Genomic DNA, 21192 nt, shown 5'->3' with positions numbered 1-21192 from the left:
TCCTTGCACTAGAACATATGTCAACTACAAATGAAAATGCATGGGTGTATTATCTAATCACAGTCTAATTAATTAATGTGATTAGTTAATTGGCCTTTAACAGTAGGATTAGGAAGGATCAAATTTTAACTGTCATATTTAAATTCTCAGGGTCTTAGATTGCCAAACAAACTCACTAATGATGTCAGGAATTAAGAAAACAAACAAAGTAAATATGGCAAATGTGACCTCTAAAACTTGAAGACATAATAAAACGCATAAACTATTAATGTATACTTTGGAGAATAGAAATCAAATATTGTTATAACTGAATTTCTTTTGCTAAAACCTTATCTGAGTTAATTCTGTGCCCTCATTCAATGCAAATACACATCCCTAGGTTTAGTTACAGCATTATTGTGGCGGATACTATCGATAGTGCATATGGGAGACTAGATTTTACAGAAGGATTACATTAATTATAGTGGAGAATTAGCGATTGAAAACAAAAATCCCAAGAGTCGTTGCAGGATTTAAGTCATGTTCAGCCTGATTTGATTTGCAATTGATGCCATGCTGTACACAAATTTTGAAAATACATCATCCATTGTTATAGCATCAATCATCATATTGGATATAATAGAAACAGTAAAAGTTTTCTACACATGTCAGGCTTCCAGAAAAAACAAACACTCTGTGTTAGCTGAACCAAGCACCTGGTTGACAGGTAAAACATGTAAGAAAGCAAACTCTCACCAAAATCAACAGTTTTCAACCAAGATAACTGCATACATTCCAGTTTGCAAACTACTGGGCATGTTTACATTGGGATATGTAAAGCTGGCAGTATACAAATACACATTTCAGAGAGCATTAATTTAAAAATTAACAATTGGTAAAAGTTCAAGGTTTCAATATCTAGGGACACATAATTGACAATTTACGGATGCCGGACTTTCAAAAAAAAAAAAAAATAATTCATGCAAGATCTTTTCAATGGTCCATATGCTTTCTCTTTGCTCTCTGATGTAGCAGGCTTCACCTCAATGCCACACACAAATCAAATAAACAAATGAAAAAAACAACACAGGGCTAAGTCTATAAACTTGCTATTGTCGGCAACAAGAACTTGACATGTGAATAAATAAACTTGGGGGCCTGCCAGGAAAATAATAAACAAGACTGACAAGCTAGACAATACATCAGTCATGCTTTTTTTATTACTTGAGGGACAGCAGTCAGTATCCATCTCAAAACTACGCACCATCACGCAAAATTGTAACAATGTCTAGCAAAAGCTCCAAGGTTTGGGGGAGGAGGGGGGTGTTTTATTACTATATAAATAGGGGTACATGTGTAGATAATAGCACAGTTGATGTCAGTGATATTAAGTGGATGCATAGAAAGTATTGTCCATAGCCAGTAAAGAACACTATTTATCCAACCTGCACAGCATCACAATGAGATAATAAAATACGTTAAAGGCAATATAATCGCCGTTTGGATACAACTTTTGTAAAATACTTGGTCAAGCCTGTATTTAACGATCTTTATAATAATAAACCTTTCAAAATAATTACCCTCAAACCGGGAAAGGAGAAATTTTTTCATGCAATAATAGAACAAACTCCTTCAGAACATGCTACAGCAAGTTACCTAGACAAAACAATGTGTAGCTAAATACATGAAAAAGAAAACTTCTGATTTGTATTGCTTGGAGGAAAATGAATTTAGCTTGTAAATGAATTGAGCTTGTATAGTGAATGGATTGAAAGAATGTTTTCAAGCACGCTATCCTTTCCCCAAATAATTTCCATACATGAATGGATACATACATTTAATATCACATAAATAAACATGAAGATGCATTTTAAAGCTCTTTGTCATGATTATTCGCACAATACACAACTGGCATATAAAAAATTGTGTCCACTTTAGTGTTTTTGTGAAATGATTTAAGTCGCAGTACACAAAATACTAGTGAAATGTTATACCAGGCAATACAACTAACACACCAAAGGGTCAGGTGGTACAAGGTCGTAAAACAACAGGTTAGAAGTGGAGAACTATTTACATACATAATGAAGTGTTAAAATAGCTCTTTAGTGTAGAGTAGAAAAAGAAATACAGGTAGGCTCTCTCAAACATGCACAGTTGTGTATGGACAACAGACATGACAGTCTTTAAATTGGATTACAACAAATCATTAGATTAAATATACAAGAAAATATTTTAAAACTTGGGCTAAAAAACTGGAAATTGTTTTATCTTTTTTTCAAATGTGCTGTATTTATTCTCATTGTGAGCTTGAAGTTGCATCAAAAAAAAATTCAATAAGTGAAATAATATTGATCATATGCTGTATTTTCCCGCTGCAGTACAGGCACCTTTCAGATTATTTAAATCTTGTCACAGGGGATGTGTTTTACAGCATAAACATGTTTATTGATGTTTCAATAGCAACTGCATTGAAAAGATAGCATCGTAAAATGTATTAGTTAAATGATGTAAAATTTTATTGCAAGAAATGAAATGAAATGTTAACATTAAAACACTAGCAATGTAAACTATTGATTTGTCATTCAACTGCATAACGACATGGTGTGCCTTGATTAATGAAGAGGAATGGTCATAAAAAGAACTCAATACAAATTCTTTAAATTTTAATACGTCTCATTCAGATTCTAAGAAATCATATTTATGTTAGACTGTATTATTCAAAATGTCGCCATGGAAGCACAAAGAGCATAAAAAGGTTTGCCGAGCATCACAAAAACCTCTGATTAGCAGGTAGCACGTTTTTTTTCCCTATCACGAAGAGAACGAAGTAAAAGACAAAAAAAAACTAATTCTCCAGTGGAAGCAATGGGAATATGAAAACAAGAATATTTGCAATGTATTTAGCTGTGGTGTACACAGCTTGCAAAGATTTCATTTCCATGTGCCAGTGAGCGAAATCTCTGAATACACTGTAACATCTGTGTATTAATACAGACTGAACTCGCAGCTACCAGTGCTTTATAAAAAAACAAATACTTCAATAAAGCCGGGAATGCAAGACAAATTTGATTGAGGAACGGACAAATAATTCAATACAGATCAATATTTTAACAAGGCCATCCACAATGACATGTCTAGCGAAATTGTTTTCTGATTTAAATTCCAACTTTCAGTAACAGTGTAACGGAGAAAACATTAAAATGCACTACCTGTGCATTGCCCCCCCCCCCCCCCCCCCAGTGATGTGAATAAAACAACAGTGGCAAGCTTCAGCAATATGCTACATGAAATGCACTATGGCATCAGGGTTTCCAGCAGATTAACATAATAAGCTACATGAATAAAAAGTACTGAAAAAAATGTATAATCCAACATGGGGAAGTTACAATCAAATCAGTTCTGCTGGCCAATTTACAGCGGAGGTTTATTTTACCTTAGTCACTAAAAAACATCTGTGTGCGTGTGGCATGGGAAAAGAGGATTTGTTATATTTCCACACACAGACAGCAAAGATTATAACCAACCCAGGAAAGTCTCACTTAAAGCGTAAAACCTGCTCTCAAACCAATTCCCATATGAAGCTATTTTCAGAATTTAGACGAATCAGTTTAAATCACACGAGAATTGACAAATATAATGCAATTCATCAACTCAGAATGACACAAAATATTTGATATCTCCATCCTTTCATGTTGCTTTTTTTTACAGCAAGGTTTTATTTCAAATTTTAATCAATGTATGAAGTAAATACAATTATTATTCTAAGTTGGTTTCATTCAGTGGCACAGGCTGAAGTGATCATTTTCATGCTCTATTCATAAGTAAAATTCATAAGAATCTTTACATTGAGCAATACAATGAAATTAAACTGATCAAATTCCACAAATCCTGTTCGCAGAGAATATTTTTTAATGTAATTTAGTGTGCCGCATATCAAAATGATCTATCCCGGGTAAGGTGACTTGCACAAAGGTAAATAATGCCAGCATATTTTATAGAATTTATTTTCTGAAATGGGATCATATTTAGTCAGTAATACGGATAATATGAGAAAACATTTTATTTATCCTATAATAATGCAATTACGCACTACAACGTATATTTTTTATTAACGATAGTTTTTACAAAATTTGACATTAAAATCAAGTAGCAATCTGCAGACAGCAATGGAAATGTTTAAATTAGAAATTAGAAATTTTTTTTATTGCCAGACACGAGTTCCATTAGTAAATGCATAAATTATTCCCTGGGTTTTAAATTCATCATTTTCACAGATAAGAAAGAACCGCTAAATTAAATCCACATGAACATATAAATATTAATAAAAAAACTACTCATTTCACCAGATATATTAAAACCTGTTTGATATTGAACAAGTGAAATAAAATACAAGTGAAAATAATTGCTATTACAGGAGTAACCTACAGTTAAAAATCTTTATGAAAACTTGAATTTTTAGCAGCACTTTCCATTCAAAACATGTTGACAGTTAGGCATGTTTATTCAGAATGCAATAGTTTCATTAGAATTGAAAGCAAATCAATCCCGAGAAGTATAAATGCTTCCACAACGAGGTGTGAATGATAAATGCCACAACCATATTAAGGACCAGACAACTGCATACTAAACTCAGATTATTTGTTATTAGATACAAACATGATCACTATGTATTTTAACCTTCGTTGGCACAAACATCAAAACAGGGTGGTTGTTTTTTAACTAAGGTTACCTCGGCCATTGTAGCAAACATTGTAATCATAATGAATGTCTCGTAATCTTTTTAATAAATACCTGTATGAAATGGAAAAGCTCTTGAGAATACATTAGTGATAGTATTAGTGACTACAACTATAAATTTACACTATTCTGCCATTCAAGCTGTAACAGCAATACAGTTAAAAGCCCACCCAACTGTGAAAAGAAGCAATGCAAAATGACATTGATTACATATATCATCATGAGAACGTGTTTTATTTTCCCTAAACTGTTAAATAAATCCTAACATTTTGCTTTGAAATAATTCATCAATGCTGTGCGAGTAAACCTGAAGGTGAGCCAAATTCTCAATTAAGGCCAACCAATTACTGATATTAAAAACACATAAATTGATAATGTGAACTAGTGCCAGTAAAATTAGTAATGGTAATTGAACTTTGTCAGTTGCTTTAGTATTCCTTACGCAACGTGATTAATTGCTCTTGCCAGCCATCTGACTGAGAAACCTCTAATAGGGACTTGGCTAACGTCAATGGAATATCTTTACACAACGCTAACATGCCTTTCATCTGAAGGGCACCAACTAGCTTGATGTGCTGGAATGGGGAATATGACAGTTATGTTTTTCCAGACGTGATCGATAAATATTTTATATAACTATATTATCATTACCAGACCTAAATGCTCAAAATAATTTTTTTTTAGACAAAACAGTACTGTATTTTTCCAGATTAAAAAAAACATTTAAATATTGGATTTCACAATTTATAATAATACAATATATTCAATAAATTACATCAATATTCTAGGAGTATTAATTTAATTTGAATGTGTAATTCGGGTAAAACATTGTCACAAATTCATTTTAAGTGACAAGTACACTAATGACCAGAAGACTAATTTTGGAAGAACAATATACTACTAATAATGAAAACAAAAACTCAATTTAATTATCACAATAGAGGACAGGGCGTTTAACACTAAATCATTGACGGTTAAAACTTACAATGGATTATTTCACCACTAGGTCGATAATTCACAGGGTCTTTTATGATAACATGTATTATTTTGTGTCAGTTTTGCAATGTTTATAGTGACACACTCCAGTGAGTCTCAACAACATATTGGGCACACCACTTGTGCAGCAATTAGTTAGACCATGGCTAAATTTAATGACCAATTTGCAGCGGTATCCCATAGTTTCCGCTGCCTAGTGGTTATAACATCCAATCCTACTCTTATCAAAATGTTGTTCAAATTACTACAATTTAATCGGCGAGAAATGTTTATATATCAGGTGACACGGGTGTGGAAGTAGAGGGGAGGGTGTTTCATATTGTCAATGAGTGTTGATGTACACCAATTCAATGCAGACCCAGAAAGTTTTTTATTCCCCAGTCAGGCACCCTTGATGGAAATTACAATGAATTACTTGTGGGTGCAGGCATTCTGGCGAAGTTAGATGTTGACTAAAGGGCACATTTCAGAAAAAGGAACTTTCTAAAACACAAAAGGCGATTAGTTTGCTCACTGTGGTAGGGTCTTTTCAACGGATGATATCTTTGGAAATAGTGAACAATAAACTTTGGGAAGTCTTTTAAAAATATGCTAATTTTTGCATTTAACCTAAATCAGGGAATAGGGGATGAACAAGCAGGTATAAACAGAGTAAAATTGTGAAATAAATTAACATAGTTCACTGCCCACAATTTTGCGGTTTTCAGTAACTTCAAAAGGTGTATAAAGGGCATTTTTTTTTATATTCAGACCAACAGCACAACGCAGTAGGGGTTTTAAAATACACATGGAAGCCAATAGAAAGTCCGTTTGAATATACCGAAAACAAACTGGCTCCAGGCATTCCGAAATGTGCGTAGTTCGTAGAGTTGGAACATATACAGTTTTATGAGGCCATTTTATTGTGGACATATTCTTCGTGGGAACAGGTTATATATCCATGAGAAACAAAACAAAGGTTCGAACTGAGGGTCTTTGCAAGAAATCAATAACAAGCAATGCGTATGTGTGGATAGTGAAATGGGGTGGTAATTTGCTACCCACCCCCATTCACTTCCACAACTCATCCATTCATTAAGCACAAAATAAAACTATGCGTTCAAATGTTGCTTTTCTCCGTTCCTGGGGAAAATTGTACTTAGCAAGTAAGTAGCGGCTAAAATGGGAAAATTGTTGAGTTGAATGGGGAAAAAATAAAATATAAATATATACCCGTCGTCGTCCTGGTTTTTCGACGCATTTATCCGCTCGCCTGGTGCGCACTCGTAGTCGTCCTCCCCTTTCGCCTCGATAAGTTGTGATATCATAGCTTGTTGATCACCATTGTGTGGTGGTTCGCCGTTAATAACTGGTTTCAGAACGTGCTGACTGTTGAGAAGTGTTCCTTGTGTTGGAATAAGGAAAGTTTCAGTACTTCTTGGCGCGCCACAGAAATTCACTGCTAACTCAGCCTCCGCCATTTTTGTCACTCAGCGTAAAATCACCTACACGCCACGCCAGCTCATTTACATATATTTACATACAAATGATACAGTCAATACTCATCACGTGGTCGTTCTACGAACCAAAACAACGACGACACTAGCAATATCAGAGCTAATCGCCTATTATTTCAGTCAAATTTAACGAAAAAGTCGGTGGAAAATGGCGATTCTTAGGCGGTAACCAGGAAATGATTATGTCTGACTCAATTTTACGGTGATTTCGCGGTCGTAGGCTGAACTCGCGGTGATTGGTTTTCTTATTCACGTGATCAAAAGTTCATGTCTCACAAATCAGGTAAATACATGTGAATGACTAGCGCCATCAACACCTTGAATAGCGTTTTATCGTAAAAACAAAGTAACACGGGTTCGATGCATTCCGTGACATATACTTGCGGAACAAGTTTTCAGCAATTCCCAAAATGGACGAATAACACTAAAATATGAGACACTAAGTTCAAAAATATTACCACACGTTTTTACAACACAATGACCTATCAGCATCACCACATCCCGATCAGGCGATGGCGCGCATATACTTTCCCGTCTGCTACCACCGTCGATATTTTACAAATGTGTCGATCCAATAATACGAAAGCGGTAATTCATCCACACACCGATATTCCGTTTCAGATATATCAAACTAATACACGTCTTCCGTACACTTTGTATATTTCATAGAAATCGTGTTCATCATTCGATAAAACAACATCACAGCGAGCAATCCCAAGAAAACTTCAGTAAGAATAAGTTGATATTGAATATTTGATAAAACAATACTTACTTAGGCTCTTCTGCGTCCCAGGACGACGTCATGGTTCTATACAAAATAACTTTTGATGGAAATGAACAACTATTTATTTTGATTTTCCGAATGTGGCGCGTTTTGCACGTGCAGACGAATTCTCGTGAAATGCGAGACCTGGCGTGAGCAGACAGTGGACATGCGCAGTTGGAGCTGCTGTTCCAGTTGCTATGCAACAAGCTAAAACAGTTGATTTGCCTTAATCGAGGTTCAAGCAAAGAGGCTCCGAAGTCTACAGTGAGAGCGATTCCCGGCGATAACAGGTAATTTCGGTTAAAATTAAGACCACGATCCATACGTATAACATACGATTTCACACAACCAGCTAAACCAGCACTCTCTTGCGTCAAAACTCGGCAGAATGGACTTTTCTGTTTCTAATTTTCATTCAGGCATCAGAGGCCGATTGGGCTGCGGTTGTGGATGTTTTTGTCAATCATGGCTGCCATGTTTACAAATCTGATGTTGCCCAGCGATCACGTCTTTTTTATACAAATACGAAGGATACGACCTGTCGCTTTCGAATCTACACATTTTATTTTAATACTTGTTGTTGCAACAATCATGTAATTACTGGTCACGTCTTTGTTTTTGACATGACCTGTGTCATCCCATATTTGAAGTTGCTCTCCTGTCAATATTATCATGTTGTAAAATTAAATTTTTTAAATAATATTAATTATTGTCACAGTACTAATAACAGAAAGAAATCCACCATTCACACCTCAGCAATGAAAATCTCCAAAATGAATCCACTATTTGCACCACTGTACTGAAAATCACCAAAATAAATCCAATATTTGCAGCACATAACAAAAATGGACCCATCATTTCACACTGCATGCAGCCATGACAATTGCTAAAGTGATTTCGGTATTAGCATCGAAACATTGAAAATCACAGAAATGAGTACAATATTCTCACCACAGCTATGCAAATATTAACTGTGATGAATCCGCTATAAGCCTGCAGCCAACATTTACTTGTATCAACGCACATTTAGATGTATGAAGATATTTGATTATGTATACTGACTTGACTTTTCTAATCTCAGCCAACTTTATCATATATCACATTTTGGTCTGACCAATCAGATTATCTGTTTTTTCCTGTGGATTAAAATTAAGATCATTAATTCTGTAACCTGTAATTCATTCCAACAGATAATTGATAAGCATCAGTCAGCAGAGAAGAGTGCCAGTAAGCACATCTTTCTTCAATCATGCCTGCAAGATCGGTTACTCATTTAGAGGACCAGATACGGACACAGCTTCTATCAAAACGTGTGCGTGTAACTGAGTTCTTCAAAGACTATGATCGTCTTCGATCTGGTTACATGACCAGTAAGTTGTTCATGCATTTTAGTACAATGGTATCTGGGAATTAGTACAACCCTCGATATCTATAAATATTAAGAATCTGGTGTTTAATTTAATCCATATTCATAATTTATGGTTTGAGGGTTGTACCATTTCTTGCCATGTTATATGTTAAATACCAGAATTAAAACACATAATTTGAACACTGTGGGATTCAAAGATGACCTCTATATCATACAAATTGTATGGTAGTATCAACAGGTTGTGTTTGATATGGGGCTCATTCATTGTATGGCACACATCTAAAATTCATTGTTTACAATATTGATGCAATGTGACAACCACCACGCTTTAAAATATAACACGTGAAAATGAAATTAGAACATCTATTGTTGCTATTTGTCTGATGGATTTCAATACATGTTCATAATTGTTGTCTTTCAATTAATTATTTATTTACAAATTTTGCAAACATCAAACTGATTTGTTTTCAATTCTTTTTATCAGTATCTCAGTTCAAGCGAGTTCTTGACCAAAGTTTTGGAATTCAGCTCGGACCAGAAGATGAACAATGTTTGTTGGATAAGTATGCTGATAAAAACGATGGGACAGTCAACTATCGTTACTTCTCAGAAGTTATTGAAGCCTGTAAGTTAATTTCACGCACTTATTTTTTCTTGAGATGTTGAGGTTGTGTAGTTTTGTGTGAGTTTGTGACATGATGTACTGATGAGAAGGTGTTTCAAGGCTTGGCGTTTTTTAAGGCCCTAAAAAACACTTTATCATTATCATTTGATTAGGGTGTGTTTATAACAAGACCTCACCTGTTCAACGTTGTGATTTGTTGACTCATGAACACATGAAACATCAAAGAAACCATGGAGCTTCCATGTTTAACTCCTTCTTTATTCTGTCATTTTCAGTTACACCAACAGCACTACTTTTTACATAGCAATACACTTGGGTTGATCAGGTGACATATAACATTACAAAAGTATGTATTCTGATGCATGCAATAAAGTAGTCCCAAAAACCTCACAAATGTCTTGTTCTATTTTACAGCATTTCAACCGAATGATCTGAAAACTAATCCCATGGCCAAGACTGTGGAACCAGCTCCATAGTGAGTATATATATTCAATTTGTTTTCCAAAAAGTCATGGAAAATCGTCTCTACTAAAATTAAATTTTCAGTGTTAAATTTATAAATTAATAAGGTATATGTGTGACAGTGTCAACGTGTCCATGTTTAAATTCGTTGAAAGTCGCTTAATTATTTTGTATTTTATTTTCTGTATAGCTTGGGTACCCAGAGATCAGTGCGTCTCTTAAGTCCAACTACCCAATCACAGTGTGACGCGATATTACACCGAATGATACCCTTCTATAAATACCACGGTATCAATATTCGAACTTGCTATGAAGATTTCGACAGACACCATAATGGTCTAGTCACCGAAAGTCAGGTAAGAACGGATGACAGTGAGTTCTATTCATTGAAGGCGATGAAATTTGTTGACATTTGTCAAGTTTAAAGATACGTATATGGAACTAAAACAGCTCATGATTTTTGTGAAAAATGTACATAGTTCTTTGCACATGCACAACACTATCATATTATTGTGAGATGACAATGGATGCTAACCCTTTGAACGTCATCTCCATCTTTCAGTGTTTTTCACAGAATAAACCAGCGTAATTAACTGCATATTTTTTCCAAATATTTTAATCCAAAAGAAAGTACAGGAAAAGAAAATGATAGTGTTCATTGGGTTATAGCTTACTGAAATCTTTTATGAAGCTTGATTTGAATCTTGACACAGTGGATAGTTATGAACACATGCAAAAGTTGAGAAATATTACGGATCGTAATTGCTCTGAATTACTGTAAGCAGGAGTATTTTGAAACAGAGCTAAAACTTCATGAATCCACTCACATTGAAACACTATTCAAAGCATGAAGTAATAAAATTCAAACAAATAACTTATTGAGAAATTGAATATTTCTCGCAAATTCTGTCAATATGTCACATCGTAGTCCCAATAAAGCTTTAGAAATCTAAGATTGCAGCCTCTATGTCAAATTTTTTAATTTAAATAACCGTTCACTCACATTACTTTTGTCTCCTTCCACAAAATAGTCCCATTCAACTCCTTTTTGCAAGATAAAAGTGTTTAACAAAGTTCTAAATCTTTGATGTGATATGTAAAACGAAAATTGCTCAATATTTTAGTTTTGCTGGACTAATAATGTAAAATATTTTTATCATGGAATTCTCAACTTTCTCTTTTTCCTCTCTAGTTCTATCGTAGTTTCCCAGGTCCACCAGATGTGACAGAACAAGAAATGAGAATACTGGCTTCTAAGTATCTTGATCCAAGTAAAGCTAGTTTGTGTAATTATCTTAATTTTCATAATGATGTTGAAGCCTTGAAATCCCAAATGGTAGAAGACTTTGAGTACCAGACTAGTCCACCATCGACAGGATATAATATTCCAGGCAAGGTATGTACAGCCAAATCAGGGAGGACCCTAACATATCTGAATGCACAGATTCCATGGTCTCATCGTGAAATAAGTTTTTTTTGGGAATCACATTATTAAATTTATTTATTTCTGACAAAATTGTTTTGTTCACAAATTTTTTTTGAAGACTGCAGAGCCCCGCTCACTTGAAGACGTCTTTGATAAAATTCGAGTCGCAGTTTACAAGAATGGAATTCGAACAACCGAGTTTTTCCGTGACCACGACAAGTTGCGCAGTTACATCATCACAGAAAATCAGTTTATATGTGGTCTGTCATTAGCTGTTGGCAAGGAGGCTCAGTTGTCTCGTAGCGACATACAGAAAGTGGTGGATTTCTATAAAATTCCAGACGGTAGAGTTCGTTACAAGGAATTCTGCGACCTCATGGAAAATGGTAAACTTTATACTTTATTTGTTTTACTTATTTTTTTATTTTCCCTGAGTCTTAAAGGGGAGCAGAGCTGTGGGTTTTGACACTCTGTACATGAAATTTGAGATCTATGAATGAATTCTGTCGATGAAAACAACTTGTATGTGCTGCGAAATGCCTTAAATATCGGGTATAAAACAGACTGTGAAGCAGACGACAAACTCCTGCTTTGCCTGGCGTCATTTCGCCTCTAGAGGGCCAGTCAAACACTGATAATTGAAATGCTACTATGCTACTATGAAAGACCTTGTTAACTGACAACTTAAAACTTGAAACATGGCGAAGTGTTGTGTTATGAATGCCATAACGATTCATGTTATGTTTCTCGAAATCTCAAATAAAAAATCACGTTGTTGGTTGCGAGAAATCGGCAGAAGAACTAACCTGAAAGTGAAGACACGTACAGCGTTCTGGCTATAGTAAACAGTGAGTGAATAAATATTGTATGAGTTAAAACTAAGTGTCAAAAGCCACAGCTCTGCTCCCCTTTAAGGTGCCACTTACTTTAAAACTTTTATGTTATTACCTGTATGCAAACCTCAAAACCCACTGCGGTAAAAAGTTCTGGCCAATTACTCAAAATTCATTAAAATTTAAGAAATGTATGAATATATGAAGAGAGAATATGTGTAAATTTGTCCTGAAATAGTAGTGTTGTAAGTTTTCAAGTCATATTAGTAAAAAAAAAAATTCTACAATGAATTTCAATTTACTCCTCAATTAAATTACCAGTGCACTCTTGTGGCAAGATGCACGATGGGGTCATTGACCTAATCCTTGCATTAAATTTCATAAGGGGTGTTCCTTAGTAATTCCAGAATTTAGTGGGGTTATTTATATGTCCATTATGATACTATTTTCTATTTTGTAGAATTTCACTTAAATAAATCGTCTATTGATGAATTTTGAATATGAAGAACATGAGCAACTTTCTACTGAAGTTTTGGAAAACTACATTTTTTTTGGCAAAATTTACATAATTCCTCATCAGTTATACATCTTGATCAACTTTTTTTTTAAATATGGAAAAAATGGTTTATTTTTTGAAAAGCAACAAAAGTTGGTGATCAGATGTTACAACTGACGATTAGTTTTTCTCCATAACTGTTTACCATTCAGTGACTCACTCAGGACTGTGTTCTCATTTTGTGTCACACTGATATTCAAAGCAAATAGTCGCAATCGTAAATCAAGATAAGAGAGTTCATCAATAATCGCATTACGACCTGTCATTGCCATCCTATTAAATCGATCTCTGCCACAGCCATTCTGATTTCATTAAAAAGGAATTAGATTACAGGTATTTTTGTTTCATGGTCAGATAATCCAAACACAGAACATTTTTTTTTTCAAAGTGCAGGCCTGTGTTTTCTCCGTGATTAAATCAAATGGCTGTTGTCAGAATTTCCTTACTCTATTTCCTGCATGTCGGCTTGTCCAATTTAAGCTTTTATAATTGGCTTTTTTTCTCAGGGTTGTATCGATTACTCTTTCTCGCTGAACCACAAGATTTATGTAATGTTATGGATCCAACTAACTCATTTAATTCATCTTTTTTAAAAAAGTTAAAATTAACCTACATAATTGTGCAAATGTTGGATCAAAATGCTGATAGGAAAAATAGCATTCAAAGAGGTCATTGAAATTATTACCTAGTAGCCAAGGGAAAGTTTGACATGTAGCTCGGCTTTTGCTGGCATACGTGAACTTGTTTACTTTTATTTACATAGGGTAGTATTTACCTAAATTGCTACGTATTCTGTGTTATTTACTTGCTTCACCATCTATCAGCAATACTCCCAGTACAAATAACTAATTATTTTTATTCTTTATTATAGCTTTCAACGAGCCTGGTCTAGAAAAAAACCCAACTCTTGACGTGCAGAGACCAGCTAAAGGAGCGTTATCAAGATATCTCAATCCATTGAATGATGAGGAGGAGGCGAGGGTGGCCGTCATTTTACAAGAGATGTCAGAAACTTGCCAAAAGCGACGACTTATGATGTATGCTTATTTCAAAGACTATGATAGGGTATGTCAAACTGTGCTTCACCTGAGAGAAATAAATGTTTTTGTTTTTTATTTCACCAGAAAGTTTCACTTTAGTTGCTCAACCTTGAGTTACAGCGGTTCTGAGAATTATTCGGACAATCAATTAGCATGATGACTTGCAACTTCTTCTCAATCTAGATGGTGCCGTTCAATCGACACACGTACAGTCCATTATCGAAGTAAACGTGGCTTAAGTGTAGTTTTTCAAAATGATGTGCATTCATAAGAATATAAGAACATGTTATTTTGATTTGTTTTTTCATTCTTGAATCACATGCACTGTAGACATTCACGGCTAGTTATTGAATATCAGTCAAACAGAGCTTTCAAGCAAAAGCCAAGTGTTTCGCAAAGGTGCAAGCCAGCTTGCTGACTGACTGACTGTTTGAATAATTCTCAGAACCGCTGTAATTCGCTATCAAATAAGATCAGTAATATATAAGTCAAAATGTACTTTTTTCTCTAACTGAATCCTGATAATAATACATTATATGTATCTTGTTTACCACAGAGCAAGGCGTATACCAGAAACATCACGTTCGCTCAGTTTGGTCGTATTCTTCACTTCTTGAGTCTCCACGTTCAGAGTGAAGATTTCAAACTACTGTGTCGTAAATTTGAGGACCCTGAACGTCGCGGTGACGTCAACTATCCAGCTTTTGTGCAGGCTGTGGACAGAGGTGAGTTCTTGGGTTGATGAACTACTGCTTTGATTTTGCAAAGTGTCAGGAAAGATTGTTTTGACTACTAAGGAGTTGCTGCATCTCCCCAAAACACTACAAAGATCTACCATGAACAATATATAAATGACCTGTTACCGTTACCATAAAACTTGAGTCTAATTTTAGAAAATAAGTAATTTTTGTCTTATTTTCATTGTTATGAGTAATGCCATCAGGATACCAAAATTGAAAAAACAAATTGGTGTCACTGGAAATGTCTGAAATGTCAAGGAAAATTGTCAAAAGTAGCATATTTGCTCTGATGCCTATAGTGAAGTTATTTCTTCATATTTCAAAATTTGGTTTGGTGAAATGGAATGAAAAAATCATATATTATTATTTTTACGAATCCCAGTATTTTTAAAAATGTCAAAAAATTTACATAATTTAGCGAGTTTCCAATATGATTTCCATTATATACAATGGGAAGTTTTCTCCCATAATGCATTGCATATATGTGGAGTAACATTCTCAGTAGAGCAATATTTTAGTTTGGTTCAAACTACATAAATTATACAAAAATGCAAATGATTTCCCAGAATGTGTGCTTATTTTAATCTTGTCACCCTTGTCTCACTCTTCGTAGAGTTTGTTGGTTTCACCATCGACTCGAATGATGCACCAAAGCTAGCTGAACGACCCAAGACGCCTATCAACATGAAACCTGTCGATATAAGTAAAATCAGCATTCCCGAACTCACTGGTAAAATACGACACCACGTACTCGTCAATAGAATTAGGGTAAGTGTAATGTTCTGGTGGATGTCTATGTCTTTGATTGAGCATAAAGCATAATAATATTTGCTTGTGAAAATCAATATGTAAATTTTGTACTTGTATATTATATTATATTAATTCAACTGACCGAGATTCATTATTAAGTATTTAAAGATATGCCAGCCCTTGTTTATTAATTACTGTAGGTCATTAAAAACAAGAATTAATCTTGGCATGTTGGAACAAAGTTACTAGTATTTCCTGTTATTAGTATTACACTGCTGAAGTTTAAATGTTTAGGTCAAATTTTCTGTAATTAACGCAAAGTTACATTTATTCTGTGCATGTAACAGTTAAAAAAAAACCTTTATTAAATACGTTTTTTATCCATGATATCTATAATATATCCATAATTTTAGTATGTAAAAGATAGACCCCAAATTCTACAGTACCTGACAGCTGGTTTGTAATATTTCATATCAAAACCGTGGTTGTCGAACTGTGAAAAAATGAAAAAAATCATGAAGCCATGATGACAGCTGACATATCACCATGACTACCAGTACCATGTTTTGGTTGAATGCAAACAAACTAATGATGGCCACAAATATGGTTACCTTTCCATGTCAAAATATCTAATTCAGTTTATTATTTTCTGATAGGTGAATGAATATTTCCAAGACTTTGATCAGCTGCGTACTGGATCCATCTCTCAAACTCGTTTCCGCATGGGTCTCAGCGCCATGGGTCTCAGCGCTATTGGACAACTGAACCTGACCGACTCTGACTTCCTGGCATTGGCTTATCACTACTCTGATCCCAACAAACCTGGTAACGTCCTTTGGCAGGATTTCATGGTTGAAATTGAAACAGGTGAGTTGATTTCTATTTATTGCCCTTATTGGCATAGCTCTGAGTAGTTCTAAGTATATGTTGCACTTAAATACAATGAAACAAACATGTATTTTGGTGATTTTAAAACACATGCCTATTTCAGTGTTGATTTTGTTATCAACCTTTTGCCCCCAAAATATTTGTGCAATTTTGTTCATGCGTTCCATACATTTTGTATGTGATTGATTATATTTGTTCTGGGTATTCGGCCTCTATTCAGGCAAAAAAAGATATTTCCCTTGTCATATAGGTTACAATGTTTTGTTTTCAGTTTTTACCCAGGTGAAACCAAACCTAGAAAAGACCCCAACCGTGCAAGTGCCATCGCCAGAGAGCTTCATGGTGTCAAAACCAGGTACTTTGGACTGGCGGAGGGTGACTGATGAAGAAAACCAGCTCGTTGAGGCTGTAATGGACCGCATGCGCCAACGTGCCATGCAGAGGAGGGTACTTGCGAAACCATGTTTTCAAGATTTTGACCGCCATAACCGTGGTTACGTCACCGGGTCACAGTTCCGCCAGTGTCTGACGTATCTCAGTTTGTCAGCTACCGAGCAAGAGGCTGCAGTGTTACAGAAAAAATATTTCGACCAGGCTGGGTTTAACTATCTCCGATTTCTAGAAGATCTCCAGCCGTCAGAGAAGCCAGAAATGAAATACCAGACTCGGTTGAAGGAGTTGGAGCTTGTTAACAATCGTGTGTTTTCATTGGAAAAGAATTCATGTACAGATCTTGACGCAGTCCTCACAAAAATCAAATCACAGGTCAGTCACTGAAACAAAAGTGAGATTGAAATTGAATCAATTATGAATATTTTATCAATAAACTTTCTCCACTTTCTGTTAAGTGCCACAATCATACAGCATATGTTGTCTACACAAACGATGTACATCTCATGCGTTGTATACTAGTATGTTACATGGGACTCATACTGATTACAACACAGCATGGTGACTGCGTATTACATTTTATGGTTCCATACTACTGTAAATACTTTATTTTAGCTGTAATTAGTTTTGCTGAAAAAACATTTTGGGTGTTTTGTATGGAATTTTTTTTCACTGATTTTTGGTAAGTTGAATGTAAAATATAGGAAAAAAAGTATATTCGCTGGATTTTATTTTCACTGAATCACTGCATTTCTTCAGCGAAAATTAATTCCAAGCGAGTAAGCAAGTATTTAACAGTATATGATTTATTTTCATTATTTTTAATCAAACCCAGTAAAATGTTCATATAGAAAATTTACAAAATAAAATTTGTTCAAACTGTCTGAATTGGCCAAGAAGATTTTCACAATTTTATAATCTGTGATAATTCAGTGTTTTGAGGTAATAACCCAAAAATACATTTTCTGTGCCAAGAAGGAAACAACTCTGCCACTAGAGGGTGCCAGACATAAATTTATTTACTTTTATTTATATTATGTATTCTAATGCAACTCGCTTTCACTGATGTCACAGGTGATGAAAAAAAGAATTCGTATTTTGGAATTCCTGCGCGATTATGACAAACTACGTACTGGTCGCATGAAGAAAGAGACGTTCCGTCGTGCGTTGGATCCAGCCAATCTCGGCCTCAAAGGTTCGGAAGTGTCTATATTGGAAAATGCGTAAGTCAACCTCTGCGTCATTTATGGTAATTGTTGCATTTGTAGCGCATTTTAAAGGCCCCTTGTAAGCAGCTCCCATCAAGTCGCTTTAAATTGACTTTTAGGTTGGTACATAGCCACATGTAACTATGAATATTACAGTAGTGATTTATTATGAATACTTGAGTTGTGCATGTCTGGAGATTTTATCCACAGAAAGTGAAATAGACAAACTAGAAGTACGCATACATGGGAGTGGCTAACACACTTTTGAGCCAAGAATATCCTGTAACTTGGCTAAATTATTGTCTATAACTGAGTACCATAACGAATTTTTTGAATGAAACATAAAAGTATATTATTACCGGTATTTAAAGCGAGAGAGTCGTCACCTGTGCATGCGTCAGATGGCCATAGCGTGTCATTGTTTACAAACAAGCATCTATCCATGAGTCTGCATTTTTAGCGTGTGTTATCGTCGCTTGGGACTCAGATCCTGCACGTGTGCAGATGACGACCCTCCCGCTTTAACCAATTTACAATTAAATTGGCTGCCAGAGTAGGTTAACACTATGAGTAAATTAATAAGTCAAAAGATTCTTAAAGAAACTTATGTTGAACTCTGTTTTTGGAATCCATATTGTTTGTGAGGTTATGTGGGAGACTTGGCTTTACATGTAATATTTATATCTACATTAATTCCCTACATTTTTTTTCAAAAATCTAGCCATTTCTGAAAGATTGACACAAAAGTAATTCTGTTTTTTTTGTGTTTTTTTTCTGTAGATTTGAATCACAGAGAGATCCAGGTTATGTTGAATATTTGCTATTCAACGATGAAATTGAAAGCATCTTTACGATAAAGAATCTAGAAAAAGATCCGCTGGTCACGCCAAAGCAGTTCTCAGTTCCCATTGAGATTGACCAGAATGTGCTCACTGATGTAGAGGAACCAGTCTACAATAAAACAATGGAAAAATTGTCTGAGAAGGTTAGAGTGTGATATTTATTATTCTAAAGTGGCTGGGCTATTTCCATGAATCAAATCGTATGTGTCATATCATAACATTTCCTTGTAGATTGCAAGAGTCTTGTACAGATTTAATTTTAACTTCTGTTTTGGAATTCCCTCTGATACTGTTAATAACATACTTACTTGTGGTGAGGTTATCGGTAATAGTGAAATTCTGAAAGATTAAATTATGTCTGTGACAAGAATCTCACCCATGGGAATGTTGGTCACTCATGAATATTAATGATCATAAACATGTTAGAAACCTGTAAATAAAAATCTCACCAACAATATATACAGTATATATAGCATGCTCGATTTTTTATTTTCCTCTTACCCTGTTTTAATCCATAGTCTTTAGTACACTGTTACTTCAGTTATTAATCAATTTTAAGGTTGAAATTTGAGAGGTGAAACAAATTTCTGCGAGATTAAAAAAAGATGTTTTTGGAGCAAATAAACATATCTGCCCCTATTGTACATGCTGTTTTTAACAAAGTGACAGCAAGTGCTGTAATGTAAGATAATTCACACCCAGCCACCCTGAGTAAAAATAATGATACACCCCTTAAACAAAAGTATTGTTCTTGTCTAATCACTTTTTAATTGCTCTCATCATTAGGTACGTATGAGGCGCATGCAGCTTTTCCCTCTATTTGAAGACTACGACAGAGTGCACAATGGTACCGTGTCAAGATCCCAGTTCCGCAGAGTTCTCACCGAACTAGAACTCAGCTCCATGGTTAATGAGAGAGAGTTCCAAATTCTTTACAAAAAATATGACGTGAAGATCGGCGATAAGGATGATGTCAATTACATCGCATTCTGTGACAATATCTATGAGCTTGCACATTTCGAATGGAGAAAACCATAAACTATGATCCTTATGCATGGAGAAAAAAATGAAATCTTGTAAAACTGGTGTATATTTTGTCTTCTGGTTTAGTAATTTAAATTGAATATTTCTCAAGAAGTTGTTTTTCTGATGTTACAAGACTTTCCTACATCACATAATGCATATACCGTTCACATCATTAAGGTTTTTTTTTCTTATTGTAATTGTTTGAAGTATGTATAGAAAAAAGATTAACTGTATATGATGCAAGTTTGATATAATGAAGAATGAACAATGTACATATTTTAATCTAAAAACAGTGACATTTGTTATCAATTACAAAAAAAGTGTAAATGTCAAAGTATTCATAATAAAGTTTTAATAAAAATTTAAATGCATCAATTTTTGTCTAGTTACAGTTAAATTGAGATTGGCAATTATCTGTAGTTTCTTTTGCTTCCATCAATTTGATTGAGAATTACAGCACCACCCTACCCTCCAGGCTTCCTGTCAATGAATGATAAAAAAAAAAGTATTTTCACATGTCTGATGTTTTGTATTGTTATGTTCCATAATCTGTTAGGTCGTATGGTATTTGATGCGAATGCGACATTCAATTCATGGTCAAGATCATGATACAACTCTTCATTCATGGCTACTTTAGCCTAAGAGAATGTTATGGTGCGACCCTCCATCCATGGCTAAGATAGCCTAAGATAATATTATGATGCAATGGCCAGATAGCCTAGGAGAATACTATGACGTGACCCTCTATTCATGGCCAAGATAGCCTTAGAGAACATTATGGTGCAACCCTCCATTCATGGCAAAGATAGCCTAAGATAATATTAAGATGCAATGGCCAGATAGCCTAGGAGAATACTATGACGTGACCCTCCATTCTCTGCCAAGATAGCCTAAGATAATATTATGATGCAATGGCCAGATAGCCTAGGAGAATACTATGACGTGACCCTCCATTCTCTGCCAAGATAGCCTAAGAGAACATTATGGTGCAACCCTCCATCCATGGCTAAGATAGCCTAAGATAATATTATGATGCAATGGCCAGATAGCCTAGGAGAATACT

At 34.9% G+C, this 21192-nt stretch overlaps 2 protein-coding genes across 4 annotated transcripts in view; one reads left to right on the top strand and one right to left on the bottom strand.

Annotated features, from left to right (window-relative positions):
• LOC100373897 (RNA-binding protein Musashi homolog 1-like) overlaps window positions 1-7225 on the bottom strand; it is an 83395-nt gene extending 76170 nt beyond the window's left edge. For all 3 annotated transcript variants that reach the window (XM_002741803.4, XM_085493955.1, XM_006825314.3), the window contains exon 1: window positions 6925-7225. In XM_002741803.4, the coding sequence (XP_002741849.1) occupies window positions 6925-7172 (248 nt within the window). In that variant the 5' untranslated portion in view covers window positions 7173-7225. The remainder of the gene's footprint in view (window positions 1-6924) is intronic.
• A 958-nt stretch (window positions 7226-8183) lies between these two features.
• Window positions 8184-20500, top strand: LOC100373451 (uncharacterized). Its single transcript, XM_002741800.4, has 15 exons — window positions 8184-8264; window positions 9165-9344; window positions 9828-9968; window positions 10383-10443; window positions 10621-10786; window positions 11623-11826; window positions 11975-12242; window positions 14117-14310; window positions 14842-15010; window positions 15639-15793; window positions 16432-16642; window positions 16935-17428; window positions 18128-18276; window positions 19042-19246; window positions 19890-20500. Exons 2-15 carry the CDS (start codon window positions 9224-9226, stop codon window positions 20139-20141), a joined length of 2790 nt encoding a protein of 929 aa, XP_002741846.1. The 5' UTR covers window positions 8184-8264; window positions 9165-9223; the 3' UTR covers window positions 20142-20500.
• The last annotated feature ends 692 nt before the right edge of the window (window positions 20501-21192 follow it).

Source organism: Saccoglossus kowalevskii, chromosome 19, assembly GCF_978046115.1.
Source record: "Saccoglossus kowalevskii chromosome 19, keSacKowa6.1, whole genome shotgun sequence".
NCBI lineage: Eukaryota > Metazoa > Hemichordata > Enteropneusta > Harrimaniidae > Saccoglossus > Saccoglossus kowalevskii.
This window is presented reverse-complemented; position numbering and strand designations above follow the sequence as displayed.

Excerpts from the sequence above, each read along its gene's own strand:
- LOC100373451 (XM_002741800.4), top strand. The coding sequence starts at position 9,224 with ATGCCTGCAAGATCGGTTACTCATTTAGAGGACCAGATACGGACACAG. Across the intron at positions 9,345-9,827 it reads TCGATCTGGTTACATGACCA|TATCTCAGTTCAAGCGAGTT; the intron begins GTAAGTTGTTCA and ends TCTTTTTATCAG. Across the intron at positions 11,827-11,974 it reads GATATAATATTCCAGGCAAG|ACTGCAGAGCCCCGCTCACT; the intron begins GTATGTACAGCC and ends TTTTTTTTGAAG.